At 37.0% G+C, this 15,950-nt stretch overlaps 1 protein-coding gene across 3 annotated transcripts in view; it reads right to left on the bottom strand.

The window, feature by feature from the left end:
* The window catches only part of LOC120297028 (fer-1-like protein 4), a 66,999-nt gene that overhangs the window by 25,222 nt on the left and 25,827 nt on the right, over positions 1-15,950 (bottom strand). For 2 of the 3 annotated variants that reach the window (XM_039319195.1, XM_039319198.1), the window contains exons 18-27: positions 13,987-14,107; positions 13,029-13,129; positions 11,735-11,837; positions 10,402-10,518; positions 9,737-9,889; positions 9,082-9,265; positions 7,494-7,618; positions 5,726-5,860; positions 3,472-3,645; positions 2,426-2,542 (exon numbers count right to left, since the gene is read on the bottom strand). In XM_039319195.1, the coding sequence (XP_039175129.1) occupies positions 2,426-2,542; positions 3,472-3,645; positions 5,726-5,860; positions 7,494-7,618; positions 9,082-9,265; positions 9,737-9,889; positions 10,402-10,518; positions 11,735-11,837; positions 13,029-13,129; positions 13,987-14,107 (1,330 nt within the window). The remainder of the gene's footprint in view (positions 1-2,425; positions 2,543-3,471; positions 3,646-5,725; positions 5,861-7,493; positions 7,619-9,081; positions 9,266-9,736; positions 9,890-10,401; positions 10,519-11,734; positions 11,838-13,028; positions 13,130-13,986; positions 14,108-15,950) is intronic. The other variant, XM_039319197.1, reaches the window with a different exon arrangement.

Genomic DNA, 15,950 nt, shown 5'->3' with positions numbered 1-15,950 from the left:
GTTCCCAGTCTTAAGTCACACTGAATTGTGTGACAGTTATATCCCAAATTAACAATCTCTTCTCTGCTTATAGTATTGCGAGAAACAAGGCTCACACTCAAATTATTGGAAATAATAAAGTTTTAATAATAAAGCATTTGCAAAGGCTGGTGGATTTCAAAGCTGCAAGCAAGAGACCACACCTGTTTACAGAGACCACACCTACTTAAGAGACCACACCTCTTAAGCAGTTTAAATACATCCTTTCCCAGCCACACAGTCACTCCTTTCCAGGCCCAGTTGATAGGCTCAGGCCAGTGACACATTCTGCCCATAAGATGCCACCACACCTAAATGTTTAAAGTTAGTTAAGCCCTTTTTGTCACCCAAACTTGCTGAACACTCAGCCCCTTCATTTCTCACCTCTTCGGTATTCCCTTATCAGTTCTCCTGTTTATCTGTACAATTCAGTGCCTGGTATATGTCTCAGGCCAGAAGCTGTGTATGTCATCGCCTAGCAGAGTTCATGCATCGGTTAAACATGGCTGTGCTTTGATTATGTAGTAATGTAGCTATACTTTAAAATACTAACTCTAGATATTTATCATTTATAAACTAATGTCCTAGTCTATATTATGGGAAATTACAACTTATTATGTTATATCTCACAGTATACTCAGTTTAAATTACTGTGGGTTAATCTCCATATTGAAGATTCTGATTTAGAACAATAATGTAAACTTCATAAATCTATACATCACTAAATTCTTATCTGTTTGATACTTTGTAACTTTCAATTGGGCAAAATTGTGCATCACAGAGCAACAATTTTTAAATCAACATACTTCTAATAAACCAACTTACAGAATGCATCCAAAATCTGGGATCCATGACTTCTGTGGGATTGAAATTTGGCAAAGCTGTGGCCATGTCATGCCACTAAAGTGGTACCTGGAAAAATATTAATGGTCTGACAAAGAATATGGGTAAAAAGCAGATGGCCCACCAAAGATTGTGTGTGTAAGGGAGGTTTGTTTTGCTTACAAGACAACTCTTAAATTTAGGATGGCCAGACATCCTGTTCCCAGCTCTGCACATGATATATTACTAACTGCTTGTCACATGGTGTATCTAAATTGCTTAACACTTGATATATTGCTGATTGCTAAAAACATTCCAATGTAAACGAGGAGCTATCGATTATAGATCTGTCCAGTAGTTTTCCCATGTTAGAATAAGGACCTATAGAATGTAACCATGTGAGGCATGTGACCTGCTCAGGAAATAACTCTGCTTGAAGGGTTATAAAAATGGTCATCAATGTACAATCTGGGTTCAGATTCCTTCAGCCAGGATGGCTCTCTGAACCTGCGCAATAAACTTCCCTTTCCTGAAAGAGCTGATTCAAGTTTTTTTTTAATTCTATAACACCACCACCTTCCATGTGCACTTCCCAGAAACCTATATGTTGTGTGGTGCAAGGAAAGATGAGAAGGGCTTCGCCACACACTCCTTCCTGCCTCCATCTGGGCCCTGCACCCAATTGGCTGGAGCAAAGGTGTCAAATTCACTGTGTCACGTGACGTGTTGTGATGTATCGCAGGTTTTTTTGCATTGCCAGAGCTGGGGTGGGCATGGCTTCTGTATGATGTAACTGGCCCACGGGCCAGCAGTTTGACACCCCTGGGCTAGAGGCAAAGCCCACTGGGCAAGCAGCCATCGGCTGCTTGGAACTGAGGCTGAAATTTGAAATCTCTTAATGGTGGTAGTTAATGAGGAAAAATGAGGGAGTGACTCCAGTGTCTGCTGGTAAGGTAGGACTGGCTGAGGGGCACATGCCAGAATGGAGAGAGGAGTTGCAGTTTTACTCATTCCCTTTCCTCCCTTTCTCCCCAGCAAAGTGGCAGGCAGTTCTGTGAGGAGGAGGGGGAGGAGGAGGAGGAGGAGGTGGAGGAGGAGGAGGATTGTGAGGGAAGGGGAAATGGCACAAACCTATATTATGTTTGGAAAGAAGAATGACCCAATGTGTCATCGGTTGTATATTAATTCTACAATTTCAGCAAAATACCTCAGTCTAAGCCACTTCTCTTGATGGATTCACTTCATAATTCTCAAAAGTTAAAAAAAAAATAAAAAAGCAAAAAATTGTTGAACAGATATATTAATTTATAGCTTCGTAGTTTCTTAATCTAATTTATGCATACACAAACATAATTAGCTGTAACATAAGGCTTGTTATTACCCATATAATTTATTTGTCATTATTTTAGCACATGGAAAAGGTATTTTAGCACATGGAAAAGATATGGCATAGAGCACATGGATTGGTGATAAAAGTATATAAAAGAATTTCATTTTCTGTCCTCTTATCTGGCTAGTCGGTTTAAACAGGTTGATTATATTCATTAATTATTTTCATGGAATATATTTTAGAAAATATTTTTACCTCTATGCGAAATTCTTTAAGGATTGGGCGGATTCCCTCAGGAATAATGAATCGTCCAGAACGGGGATCCCCCAAATAGTCTGGCTCTTTGGGGTCTACATCATTAGGCACTGATGGCTAGAAAATAAAGTTCAAAGCAATTTTTAAAAAAAATCTCTGTGAGCATGTATAAATACGGTTATTGTCAAAAGATTTAAGCAAGCCCAATCCTATAGCCTCCATACTTTGTATGAGTTACCAAATAAATGAGAGGGTTTTTTAATTATTAATGACAGTTTTTTAATTAATAAGCTATAGCATTTTCTGAAATAATAATCAAAAGTTTCATAGTTCTTATGTCACAGAAAACTATGATTAACTAAAGATTCTTTGATTTGTTTGCTAATTTACACAAAGAGAGGAATGATGATATAAAGCAATATCATTTATATGTTACTTTATTAGTAAGAAATGCCATCATTGAAGCATGATATTTATTTGATAATTGCTATCAAAATCAGTTGTTATCTTTCTAAAATGGAACTATCACATGATATTTTTCTGGAAGTGATACTTTCTTACCCAGAAATATTTCCTAATTGCACACTGGTTGTGCTAAAGAGATGAAAAGGCACTTACTACATAGTAACTTGTTTTCATTCACTATTTTATTGAGTAATTTTACAGATTACGGTCTAGCTTTTTAATCTTAATCATAACCTTCCACAGCACTACCGTATCCTTCTACAAAATGAAAATCTATTCTATTAAGAAAACATGGCAGAAATAGGTCTACTTGTTATGCCCAATGTACTGCTAGAAATATACATTACTGAACATGCATCTTGTGTCTAGCAGGGATATTTTCAACCTATTCCTGTTTCCAAGTTCAGCAAACTCTAGAATTTATGGACTAATGAGTGTCCACTAAATCAAAATGTAAATTAAATGACTAATTTTAAAAATGCACAAAATGAATAGATTTTGTTCATTATACCCAAAGTTTGCTAATTGAGGTTCAGGAAATCAGTATCTATAAATTAGGTGATGGCAATACAAACACATACCTCTAAGTAACCACTATAATCCAGTTCAATCAGTTCAAATACAGCAATTAATTCCCCAGCTGATTTATGGCCCTTATAAATATCAAAAAATTGGAGAGAAGGTTTGCTGTAAGGCTCATCCACCAGCTTCACCTGTGGGGTAACAAAGGCTCGACCAAGGAACTCTGGTGAGCCCTACAGAAAAAAGGCAAGCATCAGATCAGTATTATACATGCACATTATTTTGAGATCACTAAAGTTTACTACCAAAGGATTCAAGGACATTTTACTCAGATGACGTGTTCTATCCCTAACAGTATCAGATTCATTACTTCTAAATTATGCCTTTGCTTATACATTTCATTAAGAACTGTGTTTTTCATTCTCAACAGTTTTAAAATATGTGGATTTCAACTCCCAGAATTCCCTAGCCAGCTTGGGAATTGAAGTTTGCACATCTTATACTTGCTGGGGTTGAGAAACACAGATGTAGAATATTCTTGTAGCTGAGCACCACCCTAGCAAAAGTTGCTGTTGCTTTAAGGAGTCCATTCTTAAAGCAACTCTTACAGCACTTGCAGCACTTCTTTTCAGATTTTTATAGGAACCCAGCAAGACGTTCGGCTCATTTAAAGAATAGCAGAGAGGTGGAGCACTTATATGAAGTCTGGGGCACTAATTCCAAACCATTTTTGAAACATGAAAGCCTAATAATTTTGAGGACTGACTAGAGAGTAGTCCAGGGACAGCGCAGTGGCTCAGCAGTTAAGACGCTGGGCTTGTTGGCTAGAAAGTCAGCAGCCTAGGCTCGAGACTCAAGAGCCACGCAACAGGGTAAGCTCCTGTCCTTGCCCCAGCTCCTGCTAACCTAGTAGCTTGAAAGCATGCAAATGCAAGCAGATAAATAGGTACCGCTTGGATGGGAAGGTAACAACACTTTGTGAAATCAGGCTGGCCACATGATTGTGGAAATGTCTTCGGACAGCACTGGCTCAATGGTCTTGAAAAGGAGATGAGCACTTCCCCCTACAGTCGGCCAATGACTTAGTGGAGCAAAATCCACAGGGACTCTTTTACCTTTTACTTTACCTGGATAGCAGTCCATTCCTGTTTTTATTGCTACCCCTATTTACCTTTGCAGTGCGGATGGGAAAAAGGCAGTGCTTTCTAAAAAGCTTGGAACATTGATTTCAAAGGGATCAGAGAGAGTTTCTGAATTTTAAAACTCAGTGAAGAGAGGTGAAGCTTTAAGGCATCTTCGCTTCCGTAGAGAGGGGCAAAAGCCAAAGAGCCGAGAATGGGGACAATAGGAGAGTTCCTGCACTGAAAATTTGCACCCCTTCCAGATCCAGTTAATACAGGTAGTCCTCGACTTATGACCACAATTGAGCCCAAAATTTATGTTGCTAAGTGAGACATTTGTTAAGTGAGTTTGCCCCATTTTACCACTTTTCTTGCCACAGTTGTTAAGTGAATCATTGCAGTTGTTAAGTTAGTAACACAATTGCTAAGTAAATCTGGCTTTCTCATTGACTTTGCTTGTCAGAAGGTCGCAAAAGTTCATCACATGACCCCAGGACACTGCAACCGTCATAAATATGAACCAGTTGCCAAGCATTGAAATTTCAGTCACATGACCATGGAGATGCTGCAGTAGTCATAAGTGTGAAAAACAGTCATAAGTCACTTTTTTCAGTGTCATTATAACTTTGAACAGTCACTAAATGAACTGTTGTAAGTCGAGGACTACCTGTATTGCAAAACATCACAGCTGCGCCAGAAATTAACTGACTTATCTACCAAAAAGATCTAAAGTACACCAACATCATGAGATTGATGCAAATGTCATGTGTAGAGCTTCCCTTAGCTATGCAATTTTCTTGAATCAAGGTAAGTCATCTGGAAATGTCAGTCTGCAGAATCAAAGGTTCTTAAGGATATTGCATCTACCAGTGAGTTACTACGCGGTGGCTCAAGAAAAAGTACCAACACAATCTCTCAGGTTATGAAGTTTTCAGGCCAATGATTGCCTATGAATCTTCTAAGCTCTTGGTATGAATTTAAGACAAGTCTATTTATCCAGGTACTTCATTAAACTGGTGGTGCTAGGCCTTCTGATTTAGTTCAATATTGTTCTCTAATGCTTTTAATCATGTTTTTAATTCAAATATTGCTTTAATTTATTGTAAACTTTTGAAGATTGCTCTCTGCTTTGTAATCTCTTTTTAGCAATAAGAAGCAGATTTAAAGGTTTATAAAGAAAAAGTACTCTTACAAATTTATTGTAGTCAAAAATATTGACAATAGCTATTGGAGTCTCTGTCTTCAAGTCCTCTTTCTTTCCATCAATTATAAGCTGATCATACAGAAGTAACTCATTCCACATTGGGCTGAGTGTTTCTTCCAATACCTGCATTAATAAATATTGAGGTTATTGACAGTGACAGAATAAGCTGATGAGTGCTATTTTTCATCCTATCGCACAATTGCCTAGACATACACTCTATTCTGGTACTATGATAAGTTCAGGCTGGGACAATAACAATAAATAGGTTTTCATACAGTTTCTGTTTGTATGAAAAGCATCATGTGGATTCAGAGCTGATTTTGAAGTGACGCAAATATCACATATGGAATATCCTAGGTTTAAGGAGTGACAAAAAAGAACATAGCCTTTTCTTCGCTGCCTATTTTTTTTCACCAATGTTCATTCCCAATTGATTTACTTCTGCCTGAAGGAAAAAATAACGTCTGCCTTTCTCCCTTTCTCTTACTAAAAAAAAGTCTGAAGTGGGACAGGAGTAATGGAGACTGAAATTTGAAATAGTTTGTGGAGAAAATATTAAGTAAGGTTAGGTGCTGCAATAGCTGTCAAACTAAACAAGCAAGAATCACATGGATTTCAAAAACACGTATGATACTAGTAAAGAGTAATGAGCAAAAGTTATGCTTGAAAACTGAAACTAAATTCCCAGCTAGATTTACAGTGAATTATTTAAGGTAAGTCTCTCTGAAGCACTTCCTTCCCACACCTCTCACATCTAGGGTGTGTTGCTTTTTCTAATGTAAAGTGCTCTTCTCTCCCATTCCTCCACAGTCTTGCCCCAAGTTCTTCCAATTTAAACTCTGCTCAAGTTAGTAGCACATTTTTAAAAAGGTAAAATTAAAAATATATACAACTGGAAAAAATCTTATAGATAATTTTCTCCAGTGTGGACCCATTCAATCATTTGAGACTCTTCTAACAGAGCTATAGTATGGCATGAAGCATGGAAATATAATACAAATATATTAATGAATTATATGAGATGTAGTGGTGAAAGTGTGGGACTAGGACTAGAAACCCCTAGGTTTCTACTCTTAGTCTTACTCAGCCCAACTTATCTCACTCACAGTGCTCTTCTTGGGAGAAAAAAAGGGGGAGCACTACATATACCCTCTTGAGCACCTGAAGGAAGGGCAAGGAATAAACCTAACAAAGAAATAAATATGATGTAATGGTTCAGGTGTTCAACCAAGACCAGGGAGATCCTGTTCAAAATCATTTGTGGTCATAGGAGTCACTGGGTGATTTGGGACCAGTCATTATTTCTCAGCCCACCTCCAGGAGGAAAAAAAAATGGGAGGAGGAACATCAGCAGTTTGATAAACTGAAGACTAAGAATGATGTATTAATAAGTAGGCAGAGCAGAAATTCATTTAGCTTTGGAATAGGGATACCTATAGAGGAACTTAAAAAGTCAAGAGAGCACACAAAAAAGGAGTGGGGCTTCAATCACATGGTCATAGCTTCCATCTTGACATTTTGGACAATCCTGCCCCACCCCCATGGATGCCCCTGGAATTAACGTCATAAATAAGTAAAAATGTCAGAAATCAGGGAGCCACTGTGGATGTTGTTGTAAAACAGGATTTAAATATTTGGTGAGCAGATAGGGGCAGGATTAGTACAGACATTCATGGAGGGAGAGGGACGGAAAATGTTGCCATTTCAGTATTTACTGTATCTACAGTTTATTCACAATGTCTGCAAATATTCTTACCATTGTAGTTTGGCACTGGGTTGAAAACACCACTTTTGCAAACGGATCTGAAAGGCCATTTTCATCAGCAGGAAGAATTCCCCTTGCCTGATACAAATGACCTCGAAGCTGAAAGTAACTGAAGTCTGAGAGAGAGGGGGGAGAGGGAGGGAGGGAGGGAGAGATTTTTCCATAGTAATAGGCTATATGTGATATCCACAGATTTCAATTATGGCTGTCTTGAGAATTACAGATACTTCTCTAACTAGTTTATACCAAGGTGGGAATAAAATAAATCTAGCCATGTTAAATAGGAATAACTATAATAACTATTATACAGTTGTTTAGTCACTGCCTTGTTTAGTAACTGTTTGCTGTTGCAACAGTGATGAAAAATAATTTTATGACCAATTGTCATATTTATGACCTTTGCAGATCTGTAAAGCAAAAGAAAGCCAAAATAAGATCATAAGCACAGCTGTCTCACTTAGTGACAACTTCACTTAACGATCAAGTTGCCTGTCTCAGTTGTAGTCACTAAATGAGAACTGTCTGTATTTGCTTATTTATTCACTAAATAAAAATAGTCTTTGCCTTCTCCCAAAATGTATTTTAGATTTTCTGCTCTGTGGGGAAAAAAGCACACGCAGCAAACTGCCATGCTTTCCCCCCCCCCCCACAAACCTCATAACCTTTTGATACCCTTTGTCCTAATGAAGCAGCCAGAAGTTCATACCCTTTTGACTTAATGCCTTACCTGTCTAAACAGATAATATGCTTAGTTCCTTCTCTTATCTCTTCCTGTCTTTCATCTACCTGTATTTGTCTTTACCTGGTCTCTGAACAGGTAATATGTTACTAGAAAATAGTTGCTTATATGAAGCAATTTTTCAATTACTTTATGTCAACAGCTAAAGGTTAAACTTATGAATGTAAAATGTCAGCATTAATGGTAAAGCCTATGTATATAAAAAGTATATAAGAAGCAATAAATTCAGAGTTTGTTAAGCTGTGTCCTACAGCTTCAAACCTCTGCTCAAGAAATGCCTGAGTCTTTTTCTTAGCATCGTTACACTGCTCCAGCTTACAGCTATTCAAACACTAACCACATCCAATCATGCTTAGGGTTTTGGGGTTTTTTTTAGATTAATCAAGGTCAGCTAGGCAGTGCCATCTGCTAATTAGGATATGATTCTGAATTGGGTGTAATTGAATTATTTAATAGTTTCCAGTGCAATAGAATGAACTTTCTGTTGAGAAAGTGTTCAAAAAAATAATTCTTACAAAAGTGACTATGCAGAAACACAGCAGACAGCACATTTAGGGAACACTGCTCTAAGAGCTAAAATTATATATTTAGTGGAGACATCCATAAGCAGCTCTGAAACTTAAGATTAACCCTGGATTCCCTAGACCATGTTTTGCTGAGCAAGTTCTAGTAGCCTAATTTACCTGTAAATGATACTAGCACATGATAGACCAAGCCAAAACCAAATATTGCCATTCTAGCTAAAATGATGAACAAATAAATAATATCTCTGATTATTTGTATTAGAAAAAATCATCTGAAACAACTCTATTTCCAGGACTTTCCAAGTATTAAACTCACCATCTCTGCTGAGTTGGATGGGTGGGAAGTATTTTGGAATGCTTGCAAGTTTCTGTGTCTTGTCATAGATGTGTTTGAATTCTTCTGGAAGTTCTGCAGTACTGTTCTTCACATACTTAGTTATCCCAAGCCACATATAGATTTCCAGTTTTGCAAAGATCTCTTCGGTGCGTGACCCTGGAACCTTTAAGCCCAAACAATATTACTACTTTGATGTTGCTCGATTAATATTCACTATTTATCCTGCTAATTCTTTAACTTATACTCACCAACCTAAGATTTTTAGATGGGCCAAGCTGTGCTCTGATTTCCCCAATTATCTCTAATTTTGAAAGTCATAATGATAAATGTTATGTTTATTATTTTTTAAGGGATGCTAATTCTACACTAACAAATCAGGTGGTCAAATATCTTCATCAAGTCATCTAATCACACAAAAGTTAATTATATATGTTATTTTATTTTCTTATTGTTTCCCCCTGATAATGAATTCTTGAATTGAACTATTTTTCTATTTCTATTATAAAGGCCGGTTAAAGACCATAATACAAATATTTGATTTGATTTGATTATTTATCCTGCTCTTTTTTAACTAAATAGGTTTAATGATGAATAATAAGTACTATCAGCTAATGATGAAATGAATAATGTCTACCTTTAGAAAGACAGTTTGGATCTTTGCACAGTCTTTGCCTTTTTCCTCTTCTACCACTGCATAAAGGATATTCTGTGCAGGGATCCTTGAATAGGCAACACGCTTGTTGTTGCTAAACATCCAGATTAGGACATCAGGAATAGAACACTGAGGCTGAAGAAGATGACAAAATCGGTACAAAACAAAAGTCTTTCAGTTGTTGAAATTAACAAGAAAGTTTATTGTGCAAGCTATTCTTTGTATATTCACCGAGACAGTAAAGACGTCTAAACACTGTAAATATGTTTTTCTAGAAAAACAGATAATGTAAAGGAAAAGTTGTAGGAGTCATTGAATTGTAGTAGGTAATAATGTGGGAACACAAGATTTCTAGAAAGTACTGGAAGCTATGTTTGCGGTATTTTAATTTCAAAACCTGAACAGGCCACCCAGATGTGTAAAACTTACCAGGATTCTTTTCATTTTCAAGACTCCCAAAAGGAAAATTTGAACTCCCCCTTTCTAAACATATATTTGAAAATTTTAGCACATTTATCTAGGAAATTACCCCTCTCCTTTACAGCAACAGAACTTCACCTTTATTTCCTGTTTCTTGAACCCTAAAGCTATAAATACAAAACTGACTGCTCAGCTGTGTTTATATCCTTCATTGTGCAATTGTGTACCTCTTTAGCCAGGAAGCGCAACTTTGACAGGATTATCTTTGTCTCATTTACTTTCTCCTTGATGTTGAGCTTAGTCAGTCGCTTCCTTATGCGGAGTCCCTGTTTTGCATAGAGTATCTAAATGCAACGCAAAGAGGACATTTTAAAAATGTATCATGCTAAGTTAATCCGCAAAGGAAAAATCTAAAGACAGGCAACAGCATTAAAGGACCCAGATAACTTCAACAATGAACAGCATAGCAGTACAAATTTTTTAAAAGGCTTGGAAATTATTTTATTAACATTATTATTTTTATTATTTCAAAGACTTCGAACATATTGCTGAAAAATGTTCCTTGCCCCTTTGTTGAAAAAAAACTCCACAATTCCAATATTAACCCACAAAACATGTCAAGCAATCCATTACTGCAAATTGGATGTAGATTTCTTCTTCCACAGATGTAGCATATTTTTTTAGGCAGCCCCCTTGCCAGAAAAAAACATAATTTTTCATAACTGGGTAAATTTCAACATGGACTATTGCCACAAAAAAATATATTTCCGCATACAGGAACTGATCTAGAGCCAAATTAACAATTGAGACAATAAATAATTTGTTTTATGTATACCAACTGTTCAAGAAGTTCATTGTAATCAAATAAGTCAAAAATTTAAATATTAACTCTTAACTAATCTGTTAACATCGGGAAAGTAACATCTTCATCTAATTAGTTATTTATCAACATAGGGAATCAAGCTGAGCTCTCATCCTCTTTTTGAAATAAATATCAGGCATGTAAAAAAAGGTAGGGCTTCAGTAGCATAGTTGTGGCCACTATTTTGACTTTTCTGACCCCCTTCCAGGTACTCTAGATAAAGATAATTCTCTTTTCCCATTCTCATTCCATGCCAGACTTCTATTACAGCGAAGTTGTAGTTCCTAGTAGCTTTCATCAATATAAATTTTGATTGGAGTTAGAAAAGTTACGTGTATGATTATTTAGAACTTCTTTGTCAATATAAGTTTTTTTCCTTGCAATATTTTTTTCAACCAAAAATTAAGATATTTTCACATGGAAAGCCTAAACAAACTGAATTTAATTGATCTAGTACATCCACCTTATAGACCTTTGCATTGTCCTTGAGAAATTCTGAAAACCAATATTCTAACAGACCCCTGGAGTTCTATGTTCAATGTCACACTCAGCATTCAGAGTTTGTTCCTAAAATGTAATGTCATCTCTTTAGAGCAGCCTTTCTTAATCTGGTACCTTCCAAATATATGATGTCTCCATACAACTGCAGGACACTAAATCAGGTTGATTTACAACAATAGTCTGGCTACCTAACTTACAATGTTTTGTGGGAGAGATTTCATCCGACATCGGTCAAGGTTATTTGGACGTGTCATTGGTTTTTTGTCCACATTGAGAGAATACTGTCTGAAATTAGAGGCACTGTTAAGTTTTAATTTATGAGAACATACATACATTGCATGAATTTAAAATAATTAGAAATCACCACAATTTATGACTCTCTACAGTTAGAAGAAATCAATGTACATTGAAATTACATTTTAATGAGTGAATTGAGAGCAGGGAATGTCCTTTTTATCCCAAAGTATATTATATGAAATTCAAACAGAAATGACATTTTTATATAACTGAGAAATTAAGAGTCACGTTGGTGTAGCAGTTAAGGTCCTGGACTAGAAATAAGGAGATCATGAGTTCTAGTTCTCTCTTAGATATGGGAATTGTCTGGGTTACTTTAGGCTAGTCACTCTCCCTCAGTCCAAATTACCTTCCAGAGCAGTGGTAAAATGAGAGGAAGGAGAAAATTAAACAAGTCTAGAAAGATGAATCAAATTAGTTTAAACAAATAAAGGCAGTGAATCTATTATAAATTTATCTGCTAGGTTTTGTGTAATGTGTTATAAGCCAAAGAGCCAATGCGCACATTATATTATTTGTGTCTTATGCAAATTAACATTATTATGCAAATGATGTAAATTGCAGCAGAATTAGAGCTCATGTGTATGAAGTCCATGTATCAAGTAAACTGGAGTTCCACTGTACATTCAGTATTATAAAATAGTACCCAGAACTACACACAAGCTTTTTAAAATGCACGTTAATGTTTTGTAAGCTCAAAATCTACCTCTGAACAATTTTACCTAGAAATATCCCTTGGAAGTTCTGAAACTATCAGGTTTTTTTCTTCATTAAGAATTAATATCTGAACTTAAAAAAGTATTGGGACCCTATAAAGATATACTTCAGAATATAAATATGACTATGCTTCAAAATATGGCTAATGGGGTAGAGAACAGCCCACCTCCTCCCTGTGCACACTTTACTCCCTCCCTCTCCATTCTGCTTAGTTTTATTTTTATTTTAATTGAATTTTTAAATTTAAGATCTTTCTTGTTGTAATGTTTTATACTGCATTTTTTATTCAATGTCTGTAAGCCTTCCAGAATCACCATTGGCAAGATGAGAGGCATATGTTTGATAAATAAAATTAAAATATGTGGAAGCTGCCATTTTTATAATAAAGTGTCTTGTGGCAAATCTGAATTTCTAGAGTGGATCTAGACATAATGTACAAACTTGCATGTTGTAAAAAGGCAATAGAAGTTTACTGACCTACATCCAGCAACAAATTCCTCCAAAACCTGACGAAGCCTCTCATCTGCTTTTGATCTTGGTCTCCTCAAGAGTTTCTCTACATCTTCTAGTCCGTGCCCCTATGTCAGCAAAGAAGCTAGACTCACTTAATACACTTAATCATAACAAGTTAACAAAACTCAACAGCTATTTTGAATAAAAAGAAACAGCCAAATTGCATCTCAGCTTAATATGATGGGTCCTTTTAAATAGATCATGCTAACACAATGGGTGGATTCCTCCAATGTACTCAAGCATGAGCTTTATCCATAGGTTGTACAGTCCTATTTCTCTGGCATGTGAGGATTTTAAAAAAAACCACATGGAACTGATCTATAAAATTATTTAAAACAATTATTACTAATCAAGTTTTGATGAAATGTATAGTTATAAACATCTATTTTCCTAAACCACTTATTTCAATATGCAAAACCAGGAAGATACTTATATTATGCTCTACATATTGTGCAATATTAGATCAGTTCATACAGAATTTACAAAAATCACATTTCTAAAATATATTTATAATTAAAGTATTGCTAAACTAACCCAGAACTATATAATTTACAACAGCAGTTAAAACATTGAACCAGCGTAAATCAATGCATTCAATGAAACAGCGAGTGACCATATCAATTCAATACATAAATGCTAAATAAGGTAGAAAAAAAGATACTTAAAGATGGAACAGGGTTTATATCTAATTTTCGCAGGAGGGAGCTGCAAGAATGAGGGCATAATATACACCCTGTACCAGAAGGATTATGGCATGCAGAAACAACAAGAATTGTCATTCTGCAAAGAAATCAAGAAGGTTTTCTTATTATGATTCATGATTTAGCTCTACCCAAACAATTATGTATGCTCCCAGGAAATCAGTTATGTGGGGAGAAAGCAGCAGGTTTGGACAGTGTTTCCAGGCAAAGTGATACGTTACCAAACGCTCTGCTATTTTGACAATCCAGTTGGAATTATAGAGTCTCCAGGTGTAGTCTTCCCAGTAGCTCCATACATAAACACAGGGCTTCTCATGCAGCATTGGGAGGCAGCTGTAAGAGCTAACAGCAGTATGCAGAAAATGCTTAAGGTTGTACAACAAGTAATATTTGTCGGCCTGCTAGAGTTTTCTTGATTTGGGATTACCAGGTATGAGCTGCCAAATCTTTATCTTACTCAGCAAAGCTGCCGCCCAGACCTGGTAACCCGATTATTGGTAAAAAGCCCAGTAGGGACGCCACATAGAACAAAGAACTGCTATTTCTTAAACATAAACATAAACCCTGTAGGACAGAAGAAGAGTGTGTTCCTATTACATGAACCTGACACAGGTTCATGGGTGGGCAATTTTTTCAGCCCTAATAGCTATATAGAATGCTGCATAAAGACACCTTAATCACATATACGTAACTTCTCTTATACACATTGACATACATGTATCTTTCTCAATCCATAGTGCTCTTTCTCCCAGTGATCCACTGCAGATTGTTCATTTCCTGCTGTGAGTAACTGTAAGAAATGAACAACTTGATCCCTGACATTTAATTGCCAGGTGGGAACCTGGTTGCTTAATTTTTCCACCATTCATGGCAACAGGAAAACTTGCATGCCTGCTAATCATTGCTAAGGCTGTGGCTTTTGCTGCTGAAGGCCTTATACAGCTTCTGAGCTATAAACTGCTTGCTCATGGTAAATGAAAATGAAATGACAAATAAAAATGAGTTCCTCTATCACAGTGGTTCTCAACCTTCCTAATGCCGCGACCCTTTAATACAGTTCCTCATGTTGTGGTGACCCCCAACCATAAAATTATTTTCGTTGCTACTTCATAACTGTAATTTTGCTACTGTTATGAATAGTAATGTAAATATCTGATATGCAGGGTGTATTTTCATTGTTACGAATTGAACATAATTAAAGCCTAGTGATTAATCACAAAAACAATATGGCAATGCTCGCTGGAGAAGCTTACTCTTCCTTGCTCAAAAATGTTGGGAGGGAGGGAAGGGGAAGGAAGGAAGGAAGATTGAAGGGGAAAGGAAGGAGATGGAGAAGGAAGGAGATTGAAGGGGAAGGGAAGGAAAGGAAGGAAGGAAGGGAGGGAGGGAGGGAGGGAGGGAGGGAGGAAAGAAGGAAGGAAGGAAGGAGGGAAGGAAGGAAGGAAGAAAGGAAGGAAGGAAGGAAGGAAGGAAGGAGAAAGATTGCAGTGGAAGGGATGGAGATGGAGATGGAAGGAAGGAAGGAAGATTGAAGGGAAAAGGAAGGAGATGGAGAAGGAAGGAGATTGAAGGGGAAAATTGCTAGGGGTCGACGCTACCCCTCGGGAGTATTTCACCAGGCTTTTTTTTTTATCTTGGCCCTGCGCTTCTCCCAGACGGAAGCCAGGCAAGAGGACCTGAAAGACGCCAAGCAGGAGGTTCATAGCCATGGTGATGTGGCAGTAGCTGCTCTGCGATGGATAGCGCAGCCCCGCCATGTTGCTGAGGCAACTGCTTTCTTGTCTGCCCGAGCTGGCTGGCGGAGCTAGCCTTGAGCAGAAATTCTCACTAGTGTCTCAGTTCCTAAGAGCATCAGAAATATGTGTTTTCCGATGGTCTTAGGCGACCCCTGTGAAAGCGTCGTTCGACCCCCAAAAGGGTCGCAACTCACAGGTTGAGAACCGCTGCTCTATCATGAAATAAAATTGGAGAGTGGTCCTAAGATTCAAACGTAACTTACTGGTGAATTGTTCCTGATGGAATAGGATTAGAAATGTAATAAGCTTTCTATAAGCATTGAAGAACTTACTGCTATCAAGAACTGAGATTTAAACTGGCTCCTAAAAACCAGGTAAATGTTGTGTATCTTGTAGATGCAATATAAGTTACTCTATAGAGAAAGAGCAAATTTCAATTTTAAAAATAG

Source organism: Crotalus tigris, unplaced genomic scaffold, assembly GCF_016545835.1.
Source record: "Crotalus tigris isolate CLP2741 ecotype Arizona unplaced genomic scaffold, ASM1654583v1 scf7180000022411.5474196:2289641, whole genome shotgun sequence".
Classification (NCBI taxonomy): domain Eukaryota; kingdom Metazoa; phylum Chordata; class Lepidosauria; order Squamata; family Viperidae; genus Crotalus; species Crotalus tigris.
This window is presented reverse-complemented; position numbering and strand designations above follow the sequence as displayed.